At 36.7% G+C, this 27,082-nt stretch overlaps 1 protein-coding gene across 2 annotated transcripts in view; it reads left to right on the top strand.

Moving 5' to 3' along the window:
• LOC107563666 (nucleolar protein 4-like) overlaps window positions 1-27,082 on the top strand; it is a 125,174-nt gene that overhangs the window by 8,370 nt on the left and 89,722 nt on the right. For both annotated transcript variants that reach the window (XM_016248602.1, XM_016248601.1), the window contains exons 2-4: window positions 12,970-13,125; window positions 15,962-16,073; window positions 18,553-18,662. In XM_016248602.1, the coding sequence (XP_016104088.1) occupies window positions 12,970-13,125; window positions 15,962-16,073; window positions 18,553-18,662 (378 nt within the window). The remainder of the gene's footprint in view (window positions 1-12,969; window positions 13,126-15,961; window positions 16,074-18,552; window positions 18,663-27,082) is intronic.

Below are 27,082 nucleotides of genomic sequence, written 5' to 3'. Positions count from 1 at the left end.
CCCCCCCCCCCCCCCCACCCTCTGCTAGTTGTAGATGCAGCTCCGGCGGTAATTGTGGTAGTGAGTGTTCAGGCTAACACGAGCAGAGGAAGGAGGGGGATGAGAGGAGAGGGCAGAAGCTGATAAAAAGATGAATGCATTGGAACAGAGAGTGTTGTTCTGCTGCTTAAGGGGCAATATGCATGTTTGCAGGGCAGCTAGTGGTCTCTAGTGTACACACACAATGTCCTCTTCTCTGTGGGACTTCATTAAGAGCTCCTACATGTAACAGAATGTCACATAATTCAGCAAACTCGATTTGAAGAAAATGTCAGTGGTGTTTGCTCACATAAAACTAGCCGCTAAGATGTTAGGCCATTGGTAGAGTGTTGCCCCTTGCGTAACAATGGTATATGGGAATATCCTGCAAAATATAATGTGATATATTACATAATACATTTCCATATATGGGAAACTAGTGCTTCATTATTATTCAATTTCAGTTCACTTATTTTTCGATTTACAGCAATATATGCAATGACAATGTATGGCTATATATTGATACATACAAATATATTTAGAAATGAGGACACAAATACATCTAATATTTCTAAAGTTTGGACCTTTATTGAGTATATATTGCACATACATGTTCCCATATAAATGTGAATGTATGTACTCACATAGACACACAGAATTCACAGAATGAGTTACAGCTTATTTCTAGTTCCCAGCATGCTTTGCTACTGACTGTTAAAGGTGTTAAAGTAAATCTTAAAATTAAGTGTTTCTTCATGTGTTTTGCTCAATATTAATGCAGTGGGAGATCTGTTAGTGTTTGATGTTATTATTTTGGAATATAGAAGTGTTTCTGGTATGTTTGCGTTTTTGTGGTTACCGTAGTTCTGAAGAGTATAGAGCCTGTGGTTAGGATGATGATTGACCAAACACCATATATGTTACTTTATATAAATTAATGACTGTGCGTTTCAGGACAGTGATAGTCTGTTCACTAAGTGCTTTATTATGAGCAGGTGTGTTTATGCTGTTGTAAACTATTTATATTTTAAAATATGAATATATTGTAAATGATTGTTAAAGATAAGAAATATATATTTCCATATATGTGTGTATATACTGCATGAGTAAATATATGTTCTTCAATATATTGTAAAATATTATTTACACAATATATTATTCTGTATATTTTCTGATATACCATTATATCATTTAATATATTGATAATTCATATATTAGGAAAAATATTTTCTTTGTGTGAAGGGCTATGCTGTTTCTAAGGTGTTTTGGGTGGTTTCTGGGGTATTTTGCGTAGTAAGGTACAAAAGCTGTCACTGGGGCGATACCTTTTTGTACCTTTTTTTTTTACCCGTAAAAGGTGCATGTTAGTACCTTAAAGGTACATATTTGTACCTACATGGTACATATTAGTACCTTTTGAAAGGGCACCATCCCAGTGACATATTTTGTATCTTTTTTCTGAGAGTGTGCTTACTGGCACAATCAAAAGTCTCTGTGACTAAGTTTACACTTCATGCAAAATGCAAAACTACAAACTAAACGCTGAGGTATTGTTGAAGGGGGGTAGAGTGTTGCTAAGATGGTTGCTAAGGTGTTCTGAATGTATGCAGTGTATTGCTATGCTTTTTCTAAGGTGTTTTGGATGGTTGCTAGGATGTTCTTGCCTGTTGCTAGGTAGTTTAGGTAGGTAGTTTTAAATGGATAGTTGACCCAAAAATTCTGTCATTTACTCACCCTCAAGTTGTTCCAAACCTGTATGAGCTTCTTTTGTCTGCTGAACACAAAAGAAGATACTCTGAAAAATGTTGGTAACCAAACAGTTGTTGGTAGCCATTGACTTCCATAGTAAGGAAAAAAATACTATAGAAGTCAGTACTGTTAAGAGAAGGCTACCGTTAACTGTTTGGTTACCAACTTTCTTCAAAATATCTTCTATTGTGTTCAACAGAAGAAAGAAACTCAAACAGTTTTAGAACAAGTGGAGGATCAGGTACCTTATGTACCTTATGTTTTTAATGTTTTTTTTATAAACCATTTCTTACTATGTGTCAGTAAGTTGTTGTTATTTTAGCATGTGTGTTTGGCTCAGTGTAATTTTTTTAGTATTACTGATAAACTAATGTATTTTGATTTGTATTAGTTATCTATTTTAGTTTTAGTTACAGTTGTAGTAATGTTGTCATTTTATTAGTTTTTTATTATGTCTATATAGGCTTTTTATTAAGTTTTAGTTTTATTTAATTTGAGTTATTTCAGTACTTCAACATACAAAATGGAAATGAAATAATATATATATATATTTAATGTATTTATATATATGTACATGTACATGTATATGTATGTGGCTGTACATACACATGTAGTTGTTTTTTGGTGTTTGGCTTGGTGTTATGTTAGAATCATTATTATACCTATATTATACAATACCTTTTGTTCTTTTAATATTTTTTAATTGTTTTTAGCTTTATTTTTTTGTTTTCATTTAAATGTTTTAGTTTTGAAATGTTGTTGTATGCATTTGTCATTTTTATTGTCTGCTAAATAACTAAAAGTAAAAGTAAAGGATCCGTAAGTTATTTAAAAAAAACAATTTGAAATAAATTTTCATTTTTGGATGAACTATCCCTTATAAGTGCCTCAGAAATGTTGCTAGGGCATTGGCAGAGCGTTGTTATGCTCTTTCTATGGTGTTTTGGGTGGTTGCTAGTGAGCTTTGAGTAAATGTTTACTTGCACATTCAAATAAAGACCCTCACTAATTTTCTGTTGCTACATTTACTGCGTTTACATTTACATGACACAAAACTAGTTGCTAAATGCTAAGGTGGTGTTGGTGGGTGGCTATGTAGTTGCTAGGGTGTTTTGAGTGTATGCAGTGTGTTTCTATGTTTTTTCTAAAATGTTTTGGGTGGTTGCTATAGTTGCTTACACACAGTGTCCAATCAGCTGCTAAGATGCATTGGTAGAGCGTTACTATGCAGTTGTTAAAGTGTGTATTGTGTGTTGCTATGTTGTTTCTAATGTGCTTTGGGTGGTTGCTAGCAGGTTCCCTGCTGAAGAAAACCCCCCAGCTAAAACCATAAGCTGGTTGGCTGGTCTTAGCTGGTTTAAGTTGGAAGTAGCTGGCTTTAGCTGGTCTCTCAGCCTGGCCATGCTGGTATTCAGCTGGTTTTAGCTGGTTGATCATCTGGTCTCCCAGTCAGACCAGCTAAGACCAGCCTGACTATCTAAAACCCCTCAAAAACCAGCCTGCAAACCAGCTATGACCAGGCTGGAAATTAGCTTTAGCGTGCACCGCTAATAATCTGATCTCATGACATTGACACTGAGGTTGTGTGTGAAATGAATGAGAGATTAGAAGAGAGCACTGTGTCACACTCTATCATAGTGAAACTAATATCTGTGGCAGTAGATTCAGCTGTGCAGCCGTGAAGACATATATGAGACCTAGAGAGTGATTATTTATGAATTAGAGAAAAGAGGAAGTGTCGTTCCACCACCCTGGAAGCAGAAACACACACACATACACACAGCTGCAGGGAGCTAATGACAGGCCAAAATGATTAGTTTCATTTATCACCCGTGAACGGAGAAATGAAATGAGTCTAATTTTCCTGTTAAATAGAAGGAGATTAATATTATGCGACTGAAACTACTGGAGGAACCAGGTTCAGAAATAACTGATGCAGTGATAATGTAGAGAACAGTGTACACCTTTGTATGCTTATAGTGACTGATCTTCAGTGGCCAAACATTATGATTTTTTTCAATGCTGTTGCAGATATTTACAAAGTGGAGGACGATAAAATTGAAGTTGATTAAGCTGAAGGGTGTACATTTGGTTTAGACATTAAATAACCAATTTCCTCCTCAGAAAAAAGGTAATTGTGAGATATAGTTTAAAATAAAAAAATAATACCACACTGTGAGATCACAGCATCACACTGTAGGAAATTAATTTGCAATTTTATATTTCACAGTGTGACTTTCTGTCTCATGAATTGGCTATATATATATTATATAGGAAGATATAAAGTCACATTCGTGAAATCATATCTCTATCTGACCAAGAGCAGACAAGGAGAGTTATTTTTACAGTTGTGTTTGGTGCAAATATGACATACTTGACATTTAAATACTTTTTATGTTATTTTCCCCAAATTTTCAAATCCAAATTAATTTCTTATTAGTTAGGTAGTTATCTGATCCCAGTGATCTTTGTTTTTATTATTATTATTATTATTATTATTATCTTTATTTTATTTTTTATTCTTATCATCGACTTATTATTTTGGATTTTGCATTTTATTGTTGTTGAACACAATGCTCCTTTGTAAAAAATTGTCATTTGACAAAATTCACATAAAAAAGTAGTTGTGTCTCAAATAATGCACTATATACTATGCATTATATACTCTATGTACCGTTTTCTGACCTCCAGCATCAGAGATTGTTAGCCCTGTCCCTTCTGCTTTGTAAGGAAAGTGTGAACACACTACTCACATAAAGTACACAAATTGTAATGCACCTAGTGTTTTTGGTAGATTTTGGAAAAAAAAAGAGAAGATGTTTATGTTAATCAACAGTCATTTGCTAATAATCTACAACAGCTCAAATACTGGCTGCTTATCTGGGCTGGTTTCTTATTTGCAGCTAACAGAATACAAGTAGTCACTCATCTTCATTTCCACCATCAGCATATCACTGCGTCTGTATGCTGTAGTGACTGCAGGACAGCCTGTGAGGTGAGTGGCTGCGTATTCTGGTCTCCCTGCATTCCTGTGGTTGCCATGGGGAAGAGTCTCGGTGCTCTAGAGCAGGATAAATTAACAATATTTTAATTGGCTCTGGACTCGGAGTTACAGTGCGCCTTATTGCTACACTGTCATTTGCAGTGCATTATCATTCACTCTGCATATGCATTCACTCAGGTGTGTGTGTTTGTGGCCCATTTAAGTCATAATGGAGCAGTGTAACCCCAAGTGTTTGTCCAATCTTATTTCCAACACACACACACACTCATTCCCTGAGAGTTAATATGGCCAATGTCAATGCACTTCACCGATAGAATACACAGTACAATCGAGCAAACTAATCACATGCTTTACTTGAAAAAAAGGCGACATAGGCATAAGGAGAGGAGATAAAGGAGAGATGGAGAGAGGAACAAGGGAAAGAAGAGAGGAAATAAAGTTGAGGGTATATAGTTGAAAAGCCTTATGGGACTGAGAGAGGGCAGATCACGAGAGAGTAGGTCTGTTCTGAAAGCTAGTGAGATGCCCCGATGACTACGGCCTACATGGGCAGCTGTCTTCTAAAGGTGCAGTCACTTTTATCCGTTGTTCACCGAAATTTCATGGGTGAAATCCTGGCATTCCAATAGAAATCCACAAAATGGGGATTTTTGGGTGAGGCTAAAGTTTCCCATGCAGAAATCTCTTTGGTTTGAAAGTGACTTCTGTGTTAGCTTTGATTTATATATAGCTACACTATTGACAATAGACAATGGACTTTTTTTGCTAATGCGAACACACCTTAAGGCAGCATCCTAACTGATATTTGAACCTCACAAGTGACACAAATAGCAACACAAATAGCACTCCTCATGCAAGGCTAGGGAAGAAATATTTGAAGAAAAAAAAAGGATGGACCAAAAAAAAATTTTTTTTTAACTATAAATAGAAATACTAAAACAAAAAACTTAACTTATTTAATCCAATTAAATATTTTTTCTATAAAATAATACTAACAAAACTCATACACTACCTAGAGCAGGGGTAGGGAAGTTCGGTCCTAGAGAGCCGCAGTCCTGCAGAGTTCAGCTCCAACCCTGAAAACAAAACAAAACACCTGCCTATAGCCTTAGTAATCCTGAAGACATTGATTAGCTTGATCAGGTGTGTTTGATTAGGGTTGGAGCTGAACTCTGCAGGACTGCGGCTCTCTAGGACCGAACTTGGCCTACCCCTGACCTAGAGTAACGGTATGAAAATTTCTTATCATGATTATAGGGACCTAAATTATTATGATTATCAGTATTATCACGGTATTGTTAAAATGTGCTGGAGATGTTAAAAAAGTACAGACACATAATGATGTCCGGATTTTAAATGATAGCATGACTAACAACAGTTTATCTAATAGCATGATTGAAATGTTCAATTATAGCTTTGAAAAGTTTCATAAAATTTTATTGAAAAGTTTCTCACGTTTCAGCCTTTAAATAAAGAAAAGGGTAAAGTCAAAATTATAATTGATTAATAAATGATTATATGGATTTTATCTGCTATGTAAATAATTCTAGATACGTTATCCAAATTATTTAAATGTGTAGAATCCACATAAGCTTGTTTTTCATCAACCAGCTAATGGAACAACAGAATTAGAGCCGTTTTCCCATAACCTCCTGAAAACAGTCAAATCCTTCAGAGTTGCATTCATATAATTAATTCATTTGTATATTCATTTGTATAATTCCCTTAGCACTTTTAAAACCTCCCAGCTTTTCCGCCATGTTTTCACACAAAACGAAACTACTCTGCGTGTTGTGCGCTCGTGACAATGTTACTAAAAACTTTGCTTTATGCTGAGCAGTAGGCTACTTATTTATCCTCAGTTGTTCAAATCACGGTAATCGAATACGGTTTTAATGATAATTAAAATATGAAACGTAATACTAACCATGGGGAAATTTATCATGATTTATCATAATAATATAAATTATCGTAAATTAACGGTAATCGTTCCATTCCTAACTCTACCATCCAACCATAGGTTTTTCATCCGATCGCCACCAATCTCGGTCAACATGATCTCAAGACATTGGGAATGCTAAACTGCAAAGGGATTTTATCTTGAGCGGTTTGGCCGTGGCAGGGCAATGAATTTATGGTGAAAAAAATGGAAACAGGAAGTGTGTTTCCATTTAGTTCTCCTCTGGTCAGACGAAACCAGCATGGTGTGGTTTAATTCCAGTCTGCAACACAAGTAAGAATGAGCAGAGGACTTGTCCGGTTCTCATAGCCTTTGTTGAGGAATTGTGCCGATGGCCGACGAGGTCTTCGCAGGTGATCTGTCTCTAGGGCTCATCTAGTTGACATGGTCTCCGCTGATATTCAGGGCTGTAGAGGTCGTCTCTAGGTGCAGATCCACAATCTGGACTAGATCTGGGTGGCTACGGTGACCTAAGAATAAGAATGAAACAGACTAATATTAGCGTAGATGCCATTCTTCTTACAATGTAACAAGTACATTGGGTGTTATGGGAAGTGTTCCCGGTTCCTGTTGACCTAATTAATGCAGCCTAACAGTCCTTTAACATATCTTAATTATAGAAATGTGATAGAACATTTGTAGTTAATAATAGTTTACTGGTGGTATACCTTCAGTCATTTTGAATTTAAATTACCTTGACTTTTGAGATTTTTAAAAAGCATTTTCCTCGTATTATTTCTGAACACATAATATGTATAAGACAAGTTTGTACAATATGTGGTTGTAGTTCATGCATCTTTTCTGCAAAGATATTTAACAAGGGATTTGTTTAACATTTACATCATGTGTGGTGCACTTGGAATATTTTACTAGAGGGTAAAAGAATAAACAAAAAGTTACTTGAATCATGTTGTAGTTACATTTTCAAGTTGACTAGTTAAAAATCTTTAAAAAATCGAGAATTGGTCAAACATTCTGGAAAAATCGAGATTTACATTTTTTGCCAAATCGCCCAGCCCTAGTACACGCTGATCGGATAACATTCCAATCAGAAGCGTGTTTACACGTGTCTTTTCAATGTGTATGTGGACAACATATTACCTTGACTTTTGAGATTTTTAAAAAGCATTTTCCTCGTATTATTTCTGAACACATAATATGTATAAGACAAGTTTGTACAATATGTGGTTGTAGTTCATGCATCTTTTCTGCAAAGATATTTAACAAGGGATTTGTTTAACATTTACATCATGTGTGGTGCACTTGGAATATTTTACTAGAGGGTAAAAGAATAAACAAAAAGTTACTTGAATCATGTTGTAGTTACATTTTCAAGTTGACTAGTTAAAAATCTTTAAAAAATCGAGAATTGGTCAAACATTCTGGAAAAATCGAGATTTACATTTTTTGCCAAATCGCCCAGCCCTAGTACACGCTGATCGGATAACATTCCAATCAGAAGCGTGTTTACACGTGTCTTTTCAATGTGTATGTGGACAACATCCGGATACAGGTCGCATGTTAATGCCAAGTGTAAACACAGCCAAAGTGCATTAAATGGTAAAACTAATTAAGATAATACATTAAAATAACAAGGTAAGAAACACAACTTTGCAATATCAAGCAGCAAAACAAGCTGTTTTGTACAGCTAAAAATAGCTGGAAGGGGATGAGACCGGAAGCCTTGCACAAAATTTACAAATGGCCACGCCCACACTTACAGGAAAAATAAGGTGGATACTCAATAAATATTTGGAGTTTGCTGCAGTGCATTCTGGGATTACTTTCTCAGTAAAAGATACATGCTGCCTTAAAATTTGGCCAAACAAAAGTATCTTTTGAGTAAGTAAAAGTAAAGAGGCTGCATAATTAAGTTTGCTACTTTTTGGAATGTCTTCATGTCAGGAGCTTGCCAGTGATGCCTTTAAATGCTGCCTCTGTGGGACGCTCACAGGGTTTTGGAACGAGCAAATGCATGTGCGATATTTCCCTCCTGCTCTCTCGTTAGTCTTGTGAACACACACCGACTCTATCATTTAGCCATCAATTTGTTTATCTACGCAGCCGTTTGCCAAGATTAGCCCATAAACTGTGACCGCCTGTCACAATTAGCACTAACCCAGTCAAACTCATTTCACTCCCACTCGATCCGCTCGATCACAGATAAAACCCTCTTCACACCCCCTATGCCGCACATTTCCTCTCATTTCCGTAAATATTTTTTTGTCGTGTTTTCTAGTAAAAACACAGAAATGTCCTTAAAACTATAGATTTACTTGAGAAGCAATTCTGCCCTCTGGATGTGTGCCAAAACAGAAAGCACGCATCCTGGAGAGGGTACAAGCCCATTGTTGAAAATTAGGGCAGACAGGTCTGACCAGGCCCCTTGTCTGCCGTTTTTCAGTACCGTAAATGTTTGTCACCATCAGCAGGTTTTCCACCCTGAGTTTGCAATGCCGAGCTCGTTGTGCAGGTGTGCAAGTTCGAATTTCTGCAGTTTTGTCATTATTGTTTGCTTGGACGTCTGTATGTCGGTGGGGGGTCGGTGTCTGTCTCTTCCTTTTGGCTGAGCACACATGTCTGAAGGGCTTCTCCCCTCCACTGAACTCTTCCCAATCCCTCCATCCCTTGTTTCCAGAGAGGCAGAGACGTGGGGGAGCTGCCGCTGTTGCCACTCCTGCTCCGACCCAGCTTGTCTCCTAGCAACAGGGCTGTTTGGTCCGGGGCCTGGGAATGGAAGCAAGAGAGAAACAGTAGCAGAAAGGAGAGAGTGTTGAGGGAGAGATTAAAATGGAAAGAAGGAAAGCTGTAATTATCCGGTGTTACTGGAAGGAACGAGGGCCTGGAGAGATGGAGTGAGGGAGAAAGACAGTGAGGTTCTGGGTTAGAGGTGCTGGTGTTCATGGAGGGGGTATGTGAGAAATCATGGGAATAGGGGAGGTAGAAAAAGTGTGAGGCTTTAAAAACAGCACAAGCATCCACTTATAGAGGTAGAGGTGGAGTGAAGGAATGATTCCCCTCGCTCATTTTGTTCATCTGCTCATTTCAGGCAGTTTTTCACTGTGTCTGAAATGGTGCCCTCCTGCCCGGTCTTTTAATGGAAATTGAGTAATGTGCAAAAAGTGCACAAAAACAACACTAAAATCATAGAAATGTTAAAACTGCCCAACAATATAAAAGTGAGCTTTTTTGATGCATTGTGGGTAAAATATTTTAATAAATGTATATATTTTAAACATTTTAACATTTGGTTAATTTGACTAGCATCTACCAAATGATGAGTGCATTTACACCCTAAATGCTGTATTGTACTGCGGAATATCGTTCCATACTATTCAATGTAAATTGTGATAATCGTAATTAATAATCGCAATAACAATTTCAAGGGAATAATCGACAATTATGATTTTTGTCATAATCGTGCAGCCCTACCATGCAGATACCATTTGTGTTCTTCCAGCCAAACACAGCACAGGATTGTGGTATATCACAGACAGCGAAGGATACATTTATGCTACTTTTTAAAAAAGTAAACAGGACATTATGATGCACTCCCCACCAAGGTTTTAGACAGCCATTATGTCTTCATTTTTGATGCAATAAAGTTGCACTTGATTTATATCCATATATGTGATGCCTTGTTGCAGTGGCACAAAGCAAATGCTAATATTGGGCTATGAGCATGTGTGCAGGACAGCCTGCTTTTACCCTCTCAGGGCTCGGTGACTTTGACCCCATACAGGCATTGGGGGAAGGGGGATCTTTCTCTGCCCTGTCCTCAATGCCTTGAGGTGCGCCCTGTGTGTTAGTATGCAGAGAGTATGTGCGCGAGTGTCCTGTCTGCTGTGCCTGAAGGTGCTGCGCTGACCCCCTCCCTCCCGTGTCCCACATTGGCGCGTGTGGTTGGGCTGCTGCTGTCACACGAACTATCGTCCCAGGCCGCTGATGTGCCCCGCAACGCTGGGAAAAGGGGGGTGGGGGTTGAAGGCCGGGCGGCATCATGCTACAGCAGCATGAATCTCTAACACACACTCACACACACACATTGGCAGAGCCTGGCACACGTGTCCTATCTCCTGAAGTTAATGTAGTGGAGTGGAATCCAGTAGTAAACATGTGTGAGCGCATGTCCTATTACTTCAGCGGTTCATCGCGTGTCAGAATGCTTTCCTAGTTTCGTGTTTAGCATAGAACTATTCATATACCACATCATGATGATTTGTAAGGGGAATATATGTTATCATTAACGCTAAAATTATGCGAGTCGGTGAGACGCTACTTTGCCTATACACCCTTGCTGCCATGGTAACCCTGTGGGCCTGTAGCGGGTGGTGGAGCGGTCTAAGTGGGGGATGTGGTGGTGGTGAAGAGCATCACTGCATGTGACGCGGGCGGTGAAAGGAATAGAACATGCCGATGGTGATTTGAGTTAGCTAGACCAGCTTTGACTTGGAGAACCTGTGCGTGTCACGCGACCCTGCTGCCCCACACACCTACCGATGAGGCCAGCAGCAGTTACCGTGGTAACGAGGCTGGCCCTCCGATGGGAGCTGGATCCCCAAACTACCATTTACTGCTCTAAACCTGATTCTATTACAGAGCAATGTTTAGGGGGAATGTTTCTCATTACTTTTAAAGCACATAGGTTCATAGTCTTACTTATTACACAAAATACCGTGGTATGACCATACATATATATATATATATATATATATATTTTATTTTATTTATTTTTTTTTGATGATAATACTTTGGTATTCTTTGAGGTAACTTCGAAGTACCAAAGCATATTAATATGATCATCAAACTGTGTCATAGTATTACCATCTGAACCATGGTACTGCCATAGTACATTATTTCAAGTAATTTTTCAAATGAAGTTTTTTTTTTTATTATTATTTTCTTTTTATAAAAATGCAGTAATATAGGAAAAATCTTCCAAGATGTTTGTTTTGTGGTTATTTTGAGTGTATTGTGTCCACCAACTACCATGATCAGACCCTCTCTTCCCCTGAGGAAAACCATCTCGTCTCTCCCATGTTGCTCCTCATATGTGAGAGGTGAGATTCTCCCCAGAATTCCTCTTTCAGACTTCTTAAAAGTCCACCTGAGAATCTAAGCCTTTGTCTGTACTGCAGAGTTGTTTTTAGCTAGCCTTTTTAAAATCCATTTTGTTCTTGTATTATGAATGATTTCTTTTTATTTACCCTTATTTAATATATTGTGTTTATATTTAATTTTTCCTAATTTTCCCTGTCTTTGTTCAAGAGGACAATATCCCTTTGCCAGGCCATCATTGCAAATAATGTTGTTCTTAATGTCACAATGAAGTAGAGACGGATCTTTTCTTCCGAATTGTGATGCACAGCCAGATTATCAAAAAAGAAAAAAATGTTGGGCAGGACTTGGTTCTGTACATTGGATGTTGATTGGATGGAGACAGAGTTTAAGTGGATTAAATGATTGGATTAAACCGGGATACGTTACCAGAGAAGAGATCATTCCAAAACCTTTATTAAAAAATTAAACATATGCATGAATTAATCATTCACAATAGCATAAAAAACATGCATTTACAAAATAGACATGTGAATTTCATTTCATTTTGACTCTTTATGTAAAAAAATATATATATTAAATGTTTTTTTTTTTAACTACATGCACCTATTTAAAAAAAGATGCCAATGTAATTTTTGCCACTAGCCTGTAGCAGTTGACAGTAATGCTGGTCTCATAGGTGATCTTTTGTGCTTTGAAGATTATTAAATTGGCAAATGTCCCATCCAAATTGTATACATAAATAAATTAGCTTTAAAGTCTTCTATCCTTTACTGCTAAACAAGGTTTTCTATCCTTTACAGCTAAACGTGAGTCTGGTATTGAACACACACACACCTGTTCTGGCATTCTTATTTCAACCAGTCACACTGTACAGAATGAAACAATTTTAATATTAAACCTGTTGAACGAAGTAAAAATCATTTAACAAAGGAAATATATTTCAAAAGATAAAATAGGCATCTCTAATCATATTACCAAAACACTGTTGTTTTACAGCACAGAATTATCGCTAATATATATATAAATAATCACTATTTGACTTTAAATGTACTGTTTAGAAGTGAGAATGTGTTTGTCAGGCTCTCAAGATAATACAATGGTATAATAACATCACTTTTGCTTGTGTGAGTGCTTAAGTATATGAAGTAAGTATATCTATTTCTTGGTGTGATTTTAGTGTGTGGACGGGAGCTCGGGGCCGGAGAACTCCTCTTTGAAGAGGGTCGCTGTGGTGGAGGACTTCTATGACATCATCTATGCCATGCACGTGGAGATCAGCTCCGACCCGGCCAAAGTACCCAAACACGCCGGACAGAAGAAAACGTATAAAGCGGTGAGTAATGCAAGGAACTTCTTTCTCATAGTCTCTGATCAGACATGGAAGTATGTCTATGGTCTCGTATAGTTCAGATTTAATACCCTGTTTTAAACCGCCCTTTTTGACCGCCTTTATCTGGCTGTCACCTAAAGTGTCCCTTCCTCTGTCAGCTTGATTTATTTCCTCTGTGATTCTTATGAACAGAAGCGAGCGGCTCCTGCTGTGTGTAATCCTGGTGTGAATTGTAGCAGAGAATCACTTGCCTCTGTGAATTTTGGGTGAATCAGTCAGAATAAGCAGCATTACCCAATAAATGAAATCTGGAGGCTATGTAGGACTCTTTTGATTCTTGTTCTTTCTTCTTTCTGCTTTTATTTCTAATTTTTTCCCCTTTAGATATTCCTGCAATCTCATTCTGTATGTTTTTTGTGAAACTTTTTTCATTCAGTTTTTTTCTTTCATTTTTTTCTTTCTTTTTGCATTTATATGTGCTTTTTTTTCTTTTTGCAGTTTAAATTTTTTTCCTGCATTTATTTTTGCATCTCTTTCTTTCTTTCTTTCTTTCTTTCTTTTTCTTTCTTTCTTTTTCTTTCTTCCTTCCTTCCTTCTTTCCTTCCTTTCTTTCTTTCTTTCATTATGCATTTCATTTTTCATCATGCATTTCTTTCTTTCTTTGTGCATTTATGTATTTCTTTATGTATCTGTGCATTTATTTATTTATTTTTGTCTGATTTGTCTTTCTGAATTTATTTTCTTTCTGTATTTCTGCACTTTTGTTTTCTGAATTTTTTCTCTTTCTGCATTTTTTCTGTATTAATTTCTTTCTCTATTTACTGTTCTCCTACATTTTCAAATTTTTCTTATGTTCTCATGTTTTTGCATTTCATTTTTATTTCTGTATTTCCTTTATATTTCTCTTGAATTGAGTATTTCTGCACTTTCTTTTCTAAATTTCTTTCTTTCTCTGCATTGTTGTAGGCAGAGTTAGGGTTTAGTTTATATTTAGAAGATATATTTATGTCTGCCATGAACATCTTTAGAACTCTATCACACATGTGCTGTCATGGAAACATGGGAAGTGAGAGTGGCATGAGCCGCTCTCACCTGGTCTGGTGGTTATGCTGACGTCCACAGGTCCAGTGCTGCTGCCCTCTCTTGGACAGTTACAAAAGTGGATGTTTGCTCTCATGTGGATATACAGTCGATATCTTATACACACAAGCTATTGCATATAAATGCATAAATAATTTAGTTTTTTGGTTTTGTTACATTCATAATTTCTGTGATATGTTTTATACACACGCACATATTGTGTCCTCTACATGGTTCCTTTTTCCTCTCGTGCTTGACAGCTGTGTGTGAGGGGAGGGCAGGGCCATGAGCAGAGCTTTTCCCTGGGCATCAGGATTTGTGCTCCTCTTAGGATCTCCTGGAGCAATCGGTGCTGGAAAGGTTTTCTGGCTCTTGTATCACTGCTGCAGTTTAGTTCAGCTAATGCTTCCGTAATGCACACGCGTACATGCTATACCCTCCAGCTGTGGTTTCATGGCCGCCCATGCATGTTAGTTAGAGCCTCATGGGAGATTAGAGAGACACGAGGGACTTACAATGTGGGAGTGTACTTTCTCTATTTTTTTTTGTCCAATTTCATGGCAGAAAGGTTGGGAAGGGAGAAACTAAACCAATAAGAAAGAATGTAAAATGTAAAATGTAGAAGGTAAATGTAAAAAAAAAAAAAAAATATATATATATATATGTATATGTATATAGGAAATGTATAAGGGATTAAAAAAAAAATTTTTTTGCTGCTGAGTTTTGAGAGGTAATAATGAAAAAAATGCTACTGTGAGGATTTGTTGTGCTAGTAGTTAATGGTGTGTAACTTTTTCAAATTATGCACTATTTTATACTAAATTACATTGTTAGGCTGTGAGAGTGTATATGTGAAAGAATATAAGACAATGTAGACCATGGGTATATGTGCATTTGTACAAATACATTGAGGTCCAAAAGTCTAAGACGACTAATGAAAATGCTTTTGTTTTGTTTTATTCACCAACATTACATCACCAGTAATGGTTTCACAACTTTGCTAAACTTTACAACCAATGGTATTGACATGAATGAACAATGAAGACTATGCACAAATAAGAAAAAATATGGATGGTGCACTTCCCTTGTAAAAGTCAATAAAATCTCAAAAAACGAAAGAATAAAAAATCATTATTATTTTCCATTTTAACATTTTGAGTAACAACAGCTAAATGGTTACTTGTGCACATCCCCTGCAAAACATTTGATGAAATGTCAAAATGAAATGAATAAACTCATAAATGAATCAACATTTTGCATAAATTAAAAAAAAATCTAGATTTTAACGTTTTAGGTAAAAGCAGCTAAATAAGTACTTGTCCAAACCAAATCCACCAAAATGAAAATAAATGAATAAAAAAATGAAAAGAATAAATAATGAATACATTAATCAATCAATCAACATTTATGCATAAATAAAAAATCAACATGATTAACATATCAAGTAATAGCAGCTGCACAAGATGATTTCTTGTGCACAACCCGTGTATACCTTATTCAAAGTGGAAATACATAAATAGTCCAACGGGTTTATAGGGTTTATTTCTTTTTGCATTTTTTTTTTTTTTTGCATTTTTCTTTCCATTTTGTTAATTGTTGCTATAATTTCTTATGTGAGAACATTTTACCATCTATTAAGCACAAAAGCTTTGGCTCTACTGAGTGTGAAATCTATGCTACTCAGAGTGTGGGTTTGTAGGATCAGTGAGTCTAAACGATCCTGATGTGAAGTTTAATACGGTTTGTGCTTGTGTGTCAGATAGCGGAGACGTATGCGTTCCTGCCCAGAGAGGCGGTGACCCGTTTCCTGATGAGCTGTGGAGAATGTCAGAAGAGGATGCACATCAGCCCCAGTGGTGCAGAGTTCAAAGGTATCGTACCAACACCACCACACACACACACACACACACACACACACACAGGCCAACCTGTAATACATTAGATGTAAGGGTAATGGCTTTAGGTATGAACTCCAAAGGCGGTTTGTGAACATCTCATTGACTCTGCTTCCAAAGGGTCGACAAGGTAGAAAGCATTCATTCCCATATATTTATACATATTCAAACCCATAATGCTTAATTGGATAACTCATTGTCTTTGTTAAGAAAATCCCCTCTTGTCCCTTTTGTCCCCTGCTCACCCTGTAACGAGCTCCCCCCGTCACACCAGCCCGAAGCTAATGAAACCCCCTCTGGCCACACCTCCTCCCACCCACACACACACACACACACACATCTCAACACCCTCTGATTAGGCTGAAGTCATTGGAGTGTCCTGCTAGCCTCCCCACACATTGCAATTAGCCCAATTACAGGCCTTTTAACAAAGAAAATGCCTCTGAAACCAGATTATTTCTACAGAGAGAGAGAGAGTGATTGTGGGTGGAATCCATTGGGGGAGAGATTTGATTGGGAAATTTTCACTTGGACGAAAAAAATAAATGGATAAAACTCTGTTTTTTTGGACATTTTGGTGAAACCGCAATCCCAGTTAGTCCAACCCCTGCATTGCGGGTTACCAATCAGAAGAACTGCCCTCAAACGTCCCGCTCGCTGAGATAAACAGATAGGTAACACCTCCCGGCCTGAACTGTCAAGGCTTAGGTTGGGTGTTGCTCATAAAGAGATCAGCTAATTGGCTTCTTGCCCATGAGGGTGGGCAGACCCCCCCCCCTCCAGCCGGCGGTATGAAAGTTCAGTGCTGAATTATTCTGAGTAATTAATTACTGTACACTCGCTCTGTCTTTAATTGACACTCAGACTGTGGTTGATATCGGCTCATTTATTCACATTTCTGATAATATAATATAATATAATACTATTGAGACAAAATGCCTCTGAAGTGTACTTAAGAGAAAATAATGTTGAATTAAACATTTTACGTCAAAGTACATTTTAAATCATTATGTTTTTAATAATCTTTCGCCAGGCTTTAAAGAAGTATGCTTACATTGATGTTTTGACTAACAAACTAAAGCACGTTTAAAGTACTTAATAATAATTTTTAACTGTTGTGTGTTATTTGATATCAAATTTAAAGATAATATATTGTACTAAATTGTAACTTTCTAAACAAATATTTACAAAATAATTATACATTTATTTAAAATACATGACATACAAGTTTCAGTTCAAATTACATTTAAAGTTACCATGTTTTACCATGCTTCAAAGACAGCGGAAGTAATTATGAAATTACATGTAAAGATGTCCTACTTAAGTGGTCAAAAATCACTCTGAAGTTCAACTAACTGCCTTTAATATAAGCGTAATCTATAAAACAATTTCATTTAATTGTAAATAACATGCAATTAAGAGTTTGGAAACATTACATTCATTATTTTCTTTTTATTTCCATAGTAAGCACTCTTTTTAAATGAATGCTTAAGTTATTTTCATAAAGGGTGGTGCTAACTATTAGCTTCAGTAATTCATGCTAGCTTGTTTGTGTTTTTTTGTAGTCTCAGGCGAAAAAATTATTGAACAACTTTATCAGCGTAATAAACCTTTTTAGCGTCCTTACAAAACTGGAAATCATCTGAAAATCCTTTTTGCCTTTAACCATTATTATGTTGGTTTTAGCGGTGATCTAGTTCCTTAAGGATTTATTTTAGTTTGTTGTGGTAAATCCACATGAAATGAGAAAATGGGTGATCAATACACAGCGAACAGCTCATCCATTACCATGTGTATGTGTGCGTTAGATTATCAGCAGGTAATGGGTTGCTTCATGGCTCTTTTAACTCAAAGCTGATAAAATCCATAAATGAGAAGGCTGTTATACATTCATGAAGTCTAAAGGAAATTGTTGGGAATTCCTTATGTTTTAGACCACATGAAACTCATTAGGACCATATACTGTCAGTGCACTTAAAATTGAGTGTATATGTGTGCATAAACACACACAACCACACGCTAAACAAATCAGGCATAATTATTGTCAATGTCAGAAGCATTATCATCATGATCTTCACACAAACATTCACAGTGGTTTTTCACACAAATCACAGGACATCACTACAGTGGCTTTGGATGAAAATATAACAGCTGTGGGCGGAGAATGGATTTAAATTTCTACACATTCCTCTATGCATATTAATGTAATTTGCATATGGATTTTTTTTTTATAATTAGGCCTTTGTTTGGCATTGTTAATCCGAGGCAGAAGTGTGCCTGCAGAAAACACTGGGGCAGATACTGCCCTCTAGTGACAGTTTAGAGAAAAAACATTTACTGTACTCGCACACACTTTATATGAATCTCAGGTATAACAACAGAATTATTCACTTTACCTGTCATGATAATCATATTTGTATGGCCTCACAGTTGTAAATCTCTCATGCTTTCTCAGAGAATAACCAACCATCTTCTCTGGCGGCCGACCTCATAGACTACAACATGCCCCTCACAACAACCTACTTGAAACAGAAGAAACTACAGTGCATGAATAACAACGAGCAGGTACAGCAGTCTTCACTAATATCTCTACATGTTTATTGAGCAGCATACATTCAGCGTGTAAACAGCCAAGTCTCATTTCAGTCCATCCAGATGGCGCAGAAATCATTGTGGGCGTTGTGCATACTGACAGGAGGTGTTTTAATTCATTTTGCATTTATTTATTTTTATTAGAAGGTAAAAAAATGTCACTGTTCACTATTTTCTAGCCCTAAGCTGGGTATTTCTGGCACTGTCAGTGTATTGTACTGCTTATAATGTGTAGTAATGTGAACTCTGGCACATAGGCCAGCTGTGGCTGGGTGGGTGGATGTGAGTTTGTGTGGTATAGTATTTAGAAGGAATGGCGGTTAGTTCTGTTCTAATTAACAAGTGTTCTGAGCAGCTGGCTAATTAGCTGAGGTGTGAGAAAACCGGTGAAGTGCCAATATAACGAAGGTGAGCCGTACTTACAGTCATGTACACCTCAGTTTGTACGCACAATGAAATGTGTTCAACTCAGTAGACACTTGCTTGCGATCATCATGGTTAGTCTAAAGGCCCATTCACATCAAGGACAATAACTATAAAGATAAAGTTAAAGATAAAGTTTTAGAAATCATTCTAATTCTATGATAATAGTGAAGTCCACACCACGACTATAACAATAAAAATTGTTGACAGCCAACTAGAATACAGGAGTTTGAAAAATGACATAACTGCAGCTAAAAGGAAACGCTCTCATAACTTTGATCAACGTTCTGGCAAAGTTATGAACAACAATCTTCCAGGTGCATTAATACAATGTTCATTCAGCATTATCTGGTCTTTAATAATGTTTTCAAAAGTTAGCACAAAAACGTTATTATACATCATTCATGGAAGGTTTTATTTCAGAAACATTTTGATTTTTAAATGTTACTAATTGTTTCAGAACGTTCCGAGAACATTCAACGGTAATGTTCCTATAATGTTTACAAAATGATCAAATGGAATGTTCCCATAACATTTGCATAATGTTACAAAACAATGTTTTTAAATCATTTAAGAAACTGGACATTTTGAACATTAAAAGAACATTCAGAAATATGTCTCAGAACCCATTGGGAATGTTAGCAAAACATTCTTAGAACACATTTTTGTTAGCTGGCCCATCGCACGCTTATAATAACCAGAACATTATCATCCGTTGGTGAGGACTCTACTAGACTGTAGTTATAGTTATTTTTAGAGTTATCGTTCTTGGTGTGAATGGCGCTTAACTCAGGAGGTTACTAGCTCACTTAACCCGCAAGACTTCATTGGTCAAAAAGCTTCACCAAAATTACTCTGCTGGTTGACTAGCTTCACTGAACATAACTATGCTGTTCCCTCAACTAGTCTGGTACCTAACCTATACACCACTAACCACTATAAACCAGCCCGGACTTGAATTCATACTGGTCTAGGCTGGCCTTTTCGATTTCAGTACACATAAATATCTCTTTAAACTCCAAATTTTGGTTTACATTTTCCTGTTATGGTTTACTGAATGCAAGACAAGACATGCCGCAGTGCGATTTCATTATTATTATAGAATCTGCCTGTGCACTGCTGTTGTTTGCTTTCTATACTGTGAAATTCTTCCAAGAGTCTCTTACATAAAATGCCCTAATATAAAAGCCCATGATGTTCAGGACTCTGTTTTGAATCCATACCTTGTTTTCATGTATCACTGTATTCATTCTTTGTGTGAGAGTGTTCGCTTTGAGAAAATTGTAGGGAGCAGACAGGAAATGCGTGTGTGTGTGTGTGTGTGTGTGTGTGTGTGTGTGTGTGTGTGTGTGTGAAATGTCCTACCGCTGTTTTGGTCTCTTTGGGTGGGGGCATGACAGGATAAGCGGATGATGAGCTGAAAGCGCAAGAGGCACTATCAATAAAAATATGCTACTGTACAGTATGAAGCTAGCTTTAAACGCATGAAAAAACTGTACCTAGTCATTTAAATAGGGGATCTGAGCCTGTTCCACCTCAATGGTTGACCGCCTCAACTGTGTCTAACAATTAAAATCATACAACTATATAAAGTTATGTTTTGGTTTTATAAAAAAAAAATCTTGACTTAATGGGAAATATACATTTATAATTAACTACATGTGACAACTACAGTAAGCCTACAGTACTACTACAGAAGCCTGTACCAAGTTACTGCTTAATTTAGACAAAACATTTTTATTTGAATTTTATTTCATTTTGAAGTTCATTTATTTTATGTTCATGTTCATTGCGTTAAAAAATAACAACATCAAAAATCAGGGTTTTAAACAACATTTAGTCATTTATAGACAAAATATTGATAACATGGTTGCAAGAATTGAGAATCTAATTCAAAATTAAAGTACATTCAAAAGTTTGTGGTTGGTTAGATTTTTGTAATGGTTCTGAGAAATGTCTCATGCAATACAAGGCTGCATTTATTTGATAAAAAAAATACAGTAAATACAAGAATATTGTGAAATATTTGTACAATTTAAAATAACTCTTTTCTATTTGAATATGTTTTAAAATGTAATTTATTCCTGTGATGCAAATCTGAATTTTCAGCATCATTGCTCCAGTCTTCGGTGTCACATGATCCTTCAGAAATCATTCTAATATGCTGATTTGCTGCTCGGGAAACATTTATTATTATCATCAATGCTGAAAATATTTGTGCTGTTTAATATTTCCGTGGAAACTCTGATGCATGTTTTTTCACGATTCTTTGACAAATAGAAAGTTCAAAACAAAAGCATTTATTTGAAATGGAAATCAATCTTTCACTTTTGATTAATTAAATGTGTGTTTGCTGAATAAAAGTATTAATTTATTTTTTTTAAATTCCAATAATTAGTAGTGTAAAATTAAACATTTCATATCATTACATTTGAAAGCATTAAGCTTGTGACAATCACTTGAAGGATAACCCCCACCTTTCATTGTTAAAGGTCCTATTTTGTACCTTATTTGCAGAAAGTACCAAAGACAGATGAAGAAAGGCCGAGTAAGAAATAGAGACTAAGTACTGAGAAATAGAAATGGCAAAAGAAAACCGAGAGAAACACATGGCACAGATAGGCAGAATAATTAACAAAGAGGTCGTTGGATGAGCATAGGAGTGAGAGCAGAGGAGCAGAGGATGTGGCGAGGAGGCTGGTCGGCCCAGCAGGACGCATGTGTCCAGCTCAATTCAATAAAGAAGGAAATTAGCAGCATCCTTCCTGCAGGCTGCAGACTCCCGGCTCTCAGAGGGGGGATGGAGGAGATTAAGGAGAGGGGGAATGTTCATTATCGTTTATGGCCTTTTTTTCTCCATTTGCTGTATCTCCTCTTCGGGACACTCATTTCATTCTCTCTCCTCCTTTAGCTCTCTCTCTTTCTCCCTCCCTCTTTCTCTCTCTCTCTCTCTGGGGAAAGGTGTGAGATTCTAGCAAATTAGGCCTACTGTAGTCACATAGAAAACAGAAGATAGATTTTATTCCATCTATATTCTTCCTGGCATTAAATGGATAATCAATGTTTTCTTTTATGTGATAGTCAGCTTTGCTGAAAAAATAGCTGCTGTATTTGTAAATGTTAAATCTATTTTTTTCCCATTGTCACACTGAAAAATTAGCGGTGTCACTACTAAATTTAATATGGCAGAGGTGGCAAGTCTAGCAGTGTCAGTGAATGTGAATGTGTCATTTGTTCTTATAAAAGCTGTATTGTGCCATTTTGTCTGTAGGTGGCAGATTTACCAAGCAATTCATTCTGCTAACTAACAATCCAACTAGCTGAACAAAGTTGCTTTGTAATGTTTTGGTGGTTTATTCCAGATAGTCAGTTAGTGGAAACCGGTGGAAAAATTCATTTAAAGCCTCAAGGACATTTATGTTACAGCGACAGATTAATTTAATCTATTCATGCTGCTTTTGATTTCTTAGAATTTTATTTTAATGGCTACTTAATGACAACAATTAGTAAGTATGCATTTGTGTCTTCAAAAAACAACAACATTACAATAGCCAGTTCGCAATCACACAGTTTGTAAACCGACTTAAAAGACAATGACTCGCATTGTCCTCTCGCATTGTTGTTAATCTATTTCCTAAAGTCAGTCTAAATAGAACATCCAGACTTTTGCTTCTAAACACTGGAATGTGCAGTTTGCATTATGAGCCATGAATTGTACTTTCCAATTCCTTTGAATGTATGTGCATCTCCTGAGGGCTCCATTAGTGACTCATAAATCAAAGTATGCATATGGTCATGCACTTAGATGTTCACTGGGTAATTGAGGACAGTATCAGGATGGAAAGTTTACCGTATTGATGTATTGGAATAGAAGAAAAACAACAACATTACAATAGCCAGTTCGCAATCACACAGTTTGTAAACCGACTTAAAAGACAATGACTCGCATTGTCCTCTCGCATTGTTGTTAATCTATTTCCTAAAGTCAGTCTAAATAGAACATCCAGACTTTTGCTTCTAAACACTGGAATGTGCAGTTTGCATTATGAGCCATGAATTGTACTTTCCAATTCCTTTGAATGTATGTGCATCTCCTGAGGGCTCCATTAGTGACTCATAAATCAAAGTATGCATATGGTCATGCACTTAGATGTTCACTGGGTAATTGAGGACAGTATCAGGATGGAAAGTTTACCGTATTGGAATAGAAAAAAACTAGACTGATTCTTAGCTGTGTTCCTTGGTTTTTCTTATTACTACCATATAAGCCTTCAGTATGCTGAGACGGTGCTTCTTTTTAAAATGAAAAGGTGATGTGGTCTTGCTTTAGCAAACAAATGCTTTTATATGAATATGGATTTCTAGCACAAATGTTGCATTTACAGTGGAGAAGATGGAGGCATAAAGAGCGAGGGGAGGGGATGTGAACTGCTGTAAAGTGGGTTTTGGTGATTCTGTCCCTCACTGTACAGCACTCATAGCGGGGCGTGACGTCAGCGCCGCTAGCCCCGCCTCCGTCTTCAGGGCTGCTAGCTGGAGAGAGTCGCGACCGCAGCAATATTGTTGCAATATTAAACGGATAGAGAGAGTGGAGAGGGGCTCTGCAACGAGGGGGATCTTAGAAGAATATTACAAACAAATTGCGTCCACCAGTGAAGGTAAGGATTCAATTAGGCTGGCATTAATTCATTATCCTTAAATAGCAGGTTATTATAGATTTCCCCTCAGCAGACTAGTGCTGCAAAGAGCGTATGGGAAGGTCGTTATGTTTATTTATTTGTTCATTAGACTTTTAATACGGAGTTACGTCGTTGTACATTTAAAGTTGAACAGTTAAAACGACATTGCCGTTGTTTACCGTGGCGTTTAAGCTGTAGAAACACGCGACGCGTTTGGCGGTCAAGTTGAACAGTGTTGACGGAATGAAGTCGTGTTATTTTAACGTCTGTAGCGCGTCGCGGTCGCGAAACCTTGGCAACAGGAGTAGCGTCCATTTAGATTGTTGTCAGTAGTCAGTATTTCTTTCTGAAGTATTTTAGTCGTGGCTGTCATTTGTTGATAAATATGCGCTTTTACACGCTTGGTGTATTATTGATAATGCATACATGCTGACAGCAGCGTGTTATTACTTTTTTGTTTAGTTAGTTAGTTTGTTCGTTTTATTTAACACTTTTGAGTAACCACATTGCAGAAATAGCCCATGCAGTACTGTCAGTTGGGTTTATTTAATATGTTAATAACAGGTTATCATGCATATAAGATCTGTATAAAGAAAAATAATTACATGCACATAACATCTGAAATAAACAACAGAAACGTGTAACTTAGGTGTGTGTGAGACCTACATGTTGAGGTTTGGAGTCATTTGATAGTCATTAATCAGTGTGGCCCTTAATCTGTGTTTGAACTTGTTTATAGATCATGACATTATTCTAGCTATATGAAAATATGCATCATAGAGTTATGAGTTGATGATATAGTATGACGATGGGTGATGCAGTGCATCAGAGTCTCTATATGTTATATGAATGGGTTTGGGCATTTCATTTAAGGAATTCTGTGATGGATTTGGGCAGCATATGTGAAGAAATGCATGATTGAAGTTTATCAAGTGTATAGTCAAGATATTAAAGCTTTTTTGCGGAATGACGATAAACATACATTTATATATGGTAACTTTTTTTAACCCTAGCAATTTTTTTTTTTACATTTATTTATTTTTACCTTATATGCTTATACAATAGATGCTGTTGTATCAGGATATTATTAAATAATTCAACTGTTTTCATTTGAAAACTTTTTTTTTAATGTGTCCGTGTCTTGAAATGTTTTGTTGTGGGTTTTTCCCCGGATCTGGCAAAGCTGGTTCTGCAGGCTATTGTTACTGTACGTTGCCAGAAGGCCTGAAATCAGAGAGCAGCTTACTAACTTACAAATCTCACAAAGTGCTTTTTGCTTTACTTTTGCTTTTGTAGTGCTAGGGTTTCGATGTCTCTTTTAGGTTTGTACTGCCACTTGTTCTTGCCTCACTGCCGATGACACTTAGCTTCCAGTAAATAAAAAATTCTAAATAAAAGGTATTTCATTCTTCAATAAACATTCACATTATTGTGCACAATTCACATGTGTACAGAGACGGAAAAAAATATTATTGCAAAGAAAAGAAAAGTTCACGTTGCTCCACCTTGGCTGTCATTTTTGTGTGAATTATGTTTTGTGCAGTTAATAGATGGAGCAGTTATTCCAGTGTTGTTTCTGTCTCTTCTGCTCTTCTGTGCTTCCGGCAGGTGGTTTTGTAGACTGATGTGGGCGTCTAAGAAACGAAGCAATGTGACACTGAGTCAAATGCCAAAATTCACATTTATTCTTCCATTTTTTTAACATTTTCTAATCCTTATCCTGTAACTCCTTGCTCTGCTTCTTTTTCTGTATCACTCCCATTTTTAGCAATGGTACACTACCCCATTTTTTCTATATATATATATATACCGAGTTGCACATATGGCTATTTAAATGTCTCTTTTTGGTTTTTAAGTTTAATGTCCATGCAAATTAACAACACAGAGGTTTTTACAAAGGGTTAAAGGCTTTAAAACCGCCTTTATCATCCTCTGCCTTCTGCCAGAGCTTCACAAGGATAAAGCCTACCAAAATAAAATCACTTTTTCTGACCCCCACGTCAGCCTGTCCAGCAGAAGGGAAGCTCCATGAGCTATAATCCCTCCCCTAAAGCCAAGCTGTTCGGCCCGCAAGGATCTCCCTCGCTCCTTCTCTCCCTCCCCCTTGTGCACCAGCCATTTAAATAGTCGAACTCATCCTCTCCCATCCCTTTTTTTCGCTCCCTTCCGCTTGCGTTCCCTGTTTCTCTCCCCCTCTGTCCTTTCTCAGCTCTGGTTTTCTGAATCTATTGTTCTTTGTATTGTCCCTGTGGTATTCCAATGACTGTCTCTTTGCTCCTTCATTCTCTGAGAGGGTCTGTACCATCCTCTGCTCTTCCCCAGCCATTACAAGATGCATCAAAATTCCCGTCTGGAGCCTTGAGATGTCTCTTTCTCAGCTCCACTGTTTCAGTGTCCCATGGGTCTGTACGGCCACTTGTTCTCGCATCATTGCAGATGGGACATACCATATCTTAAAGTCAACATGAAATTAAAATTGACACGATTTACTTTATTAATAAGCATTCTTAATGAGCAAATGTTTGTCTTTGTAATTGTTAAACCATCATGTCACCAAGCCCTCATGTGTAGTATACTCCGTTGTTCAAACGTTTAGAGTCAGTTTTTTTTTTTGTGAAACATTTATACTTTTATTTAGAAAGGGTGCATTAAATTTATCAAAAGCGACAGTAAATACATGTTTAATGTTTCAACAGATTTTTATTTCAAATAAATGCTTTTCTTTTGAACTTTCTATTCATCAAAGAATCCTGAAAAAAAGTACTCATGGTTTCCACAAAAATGTTTCAAACATTCATAATAATAAGAAATGTTTCTTGACCACCAGATCAGCATATTAGAATGATTTCTGAAGAATCACGTGTTTAATATTTAAAATATAATTATATAAATATAATTATATTTTTACAGTATTACTGTGTTTTACTCATCAAATAAATGCAGCCTGAGCTTAAGAGGCCTCTTTCAAAAACATTTTAAAAAATCTTACCCTAAACCTTAGTAGTATAGAATTCATACTGTAATATACATAGTGTCCATTTTTCACTCTAATCAATTCCTTTCCTAATTTTGTTCTTTTTGAATAACCTGTTTCAGAAATATGTCATATTACAGGAATACATTGGGTTGCAAATGACGTTGCATATCAAATTAAAAGTTTCTTTATATTTTCTCCAGGCTGTTTTTGATGTCTTAGCATTACGATTGCCCCAGTAGCTGCAGCTGGTTTGAGCTTAATTATTTCTGAGCATCTATGTACATCTGTGCCACCGAGCAATCTTGTCATTACAT

This window comes from Sinocyclocheilus grahami, unplaced genomic scaffold (genome assembly GCF_001515645.1).
Source record: "Sinocyclocheilus grahami isolate Dianchi unplaced genomic scaffold, SAMN03320097.WGS_v1.1 scaffold885.1, whole genome shotgun sequence".
Lineage (NCBI taxonomy): Eukaryota > Metazoa > Chordata > Actinopteri > Cypriniformes > Cyprinidae > Sinocyclocheilus > Sinocyclocheilus grahami.
The sequence above is the reverse complement of the archived record's forward strand: the minus strand, read 5'-3'. Positions and strand labels throughout refer to the sequence as shown.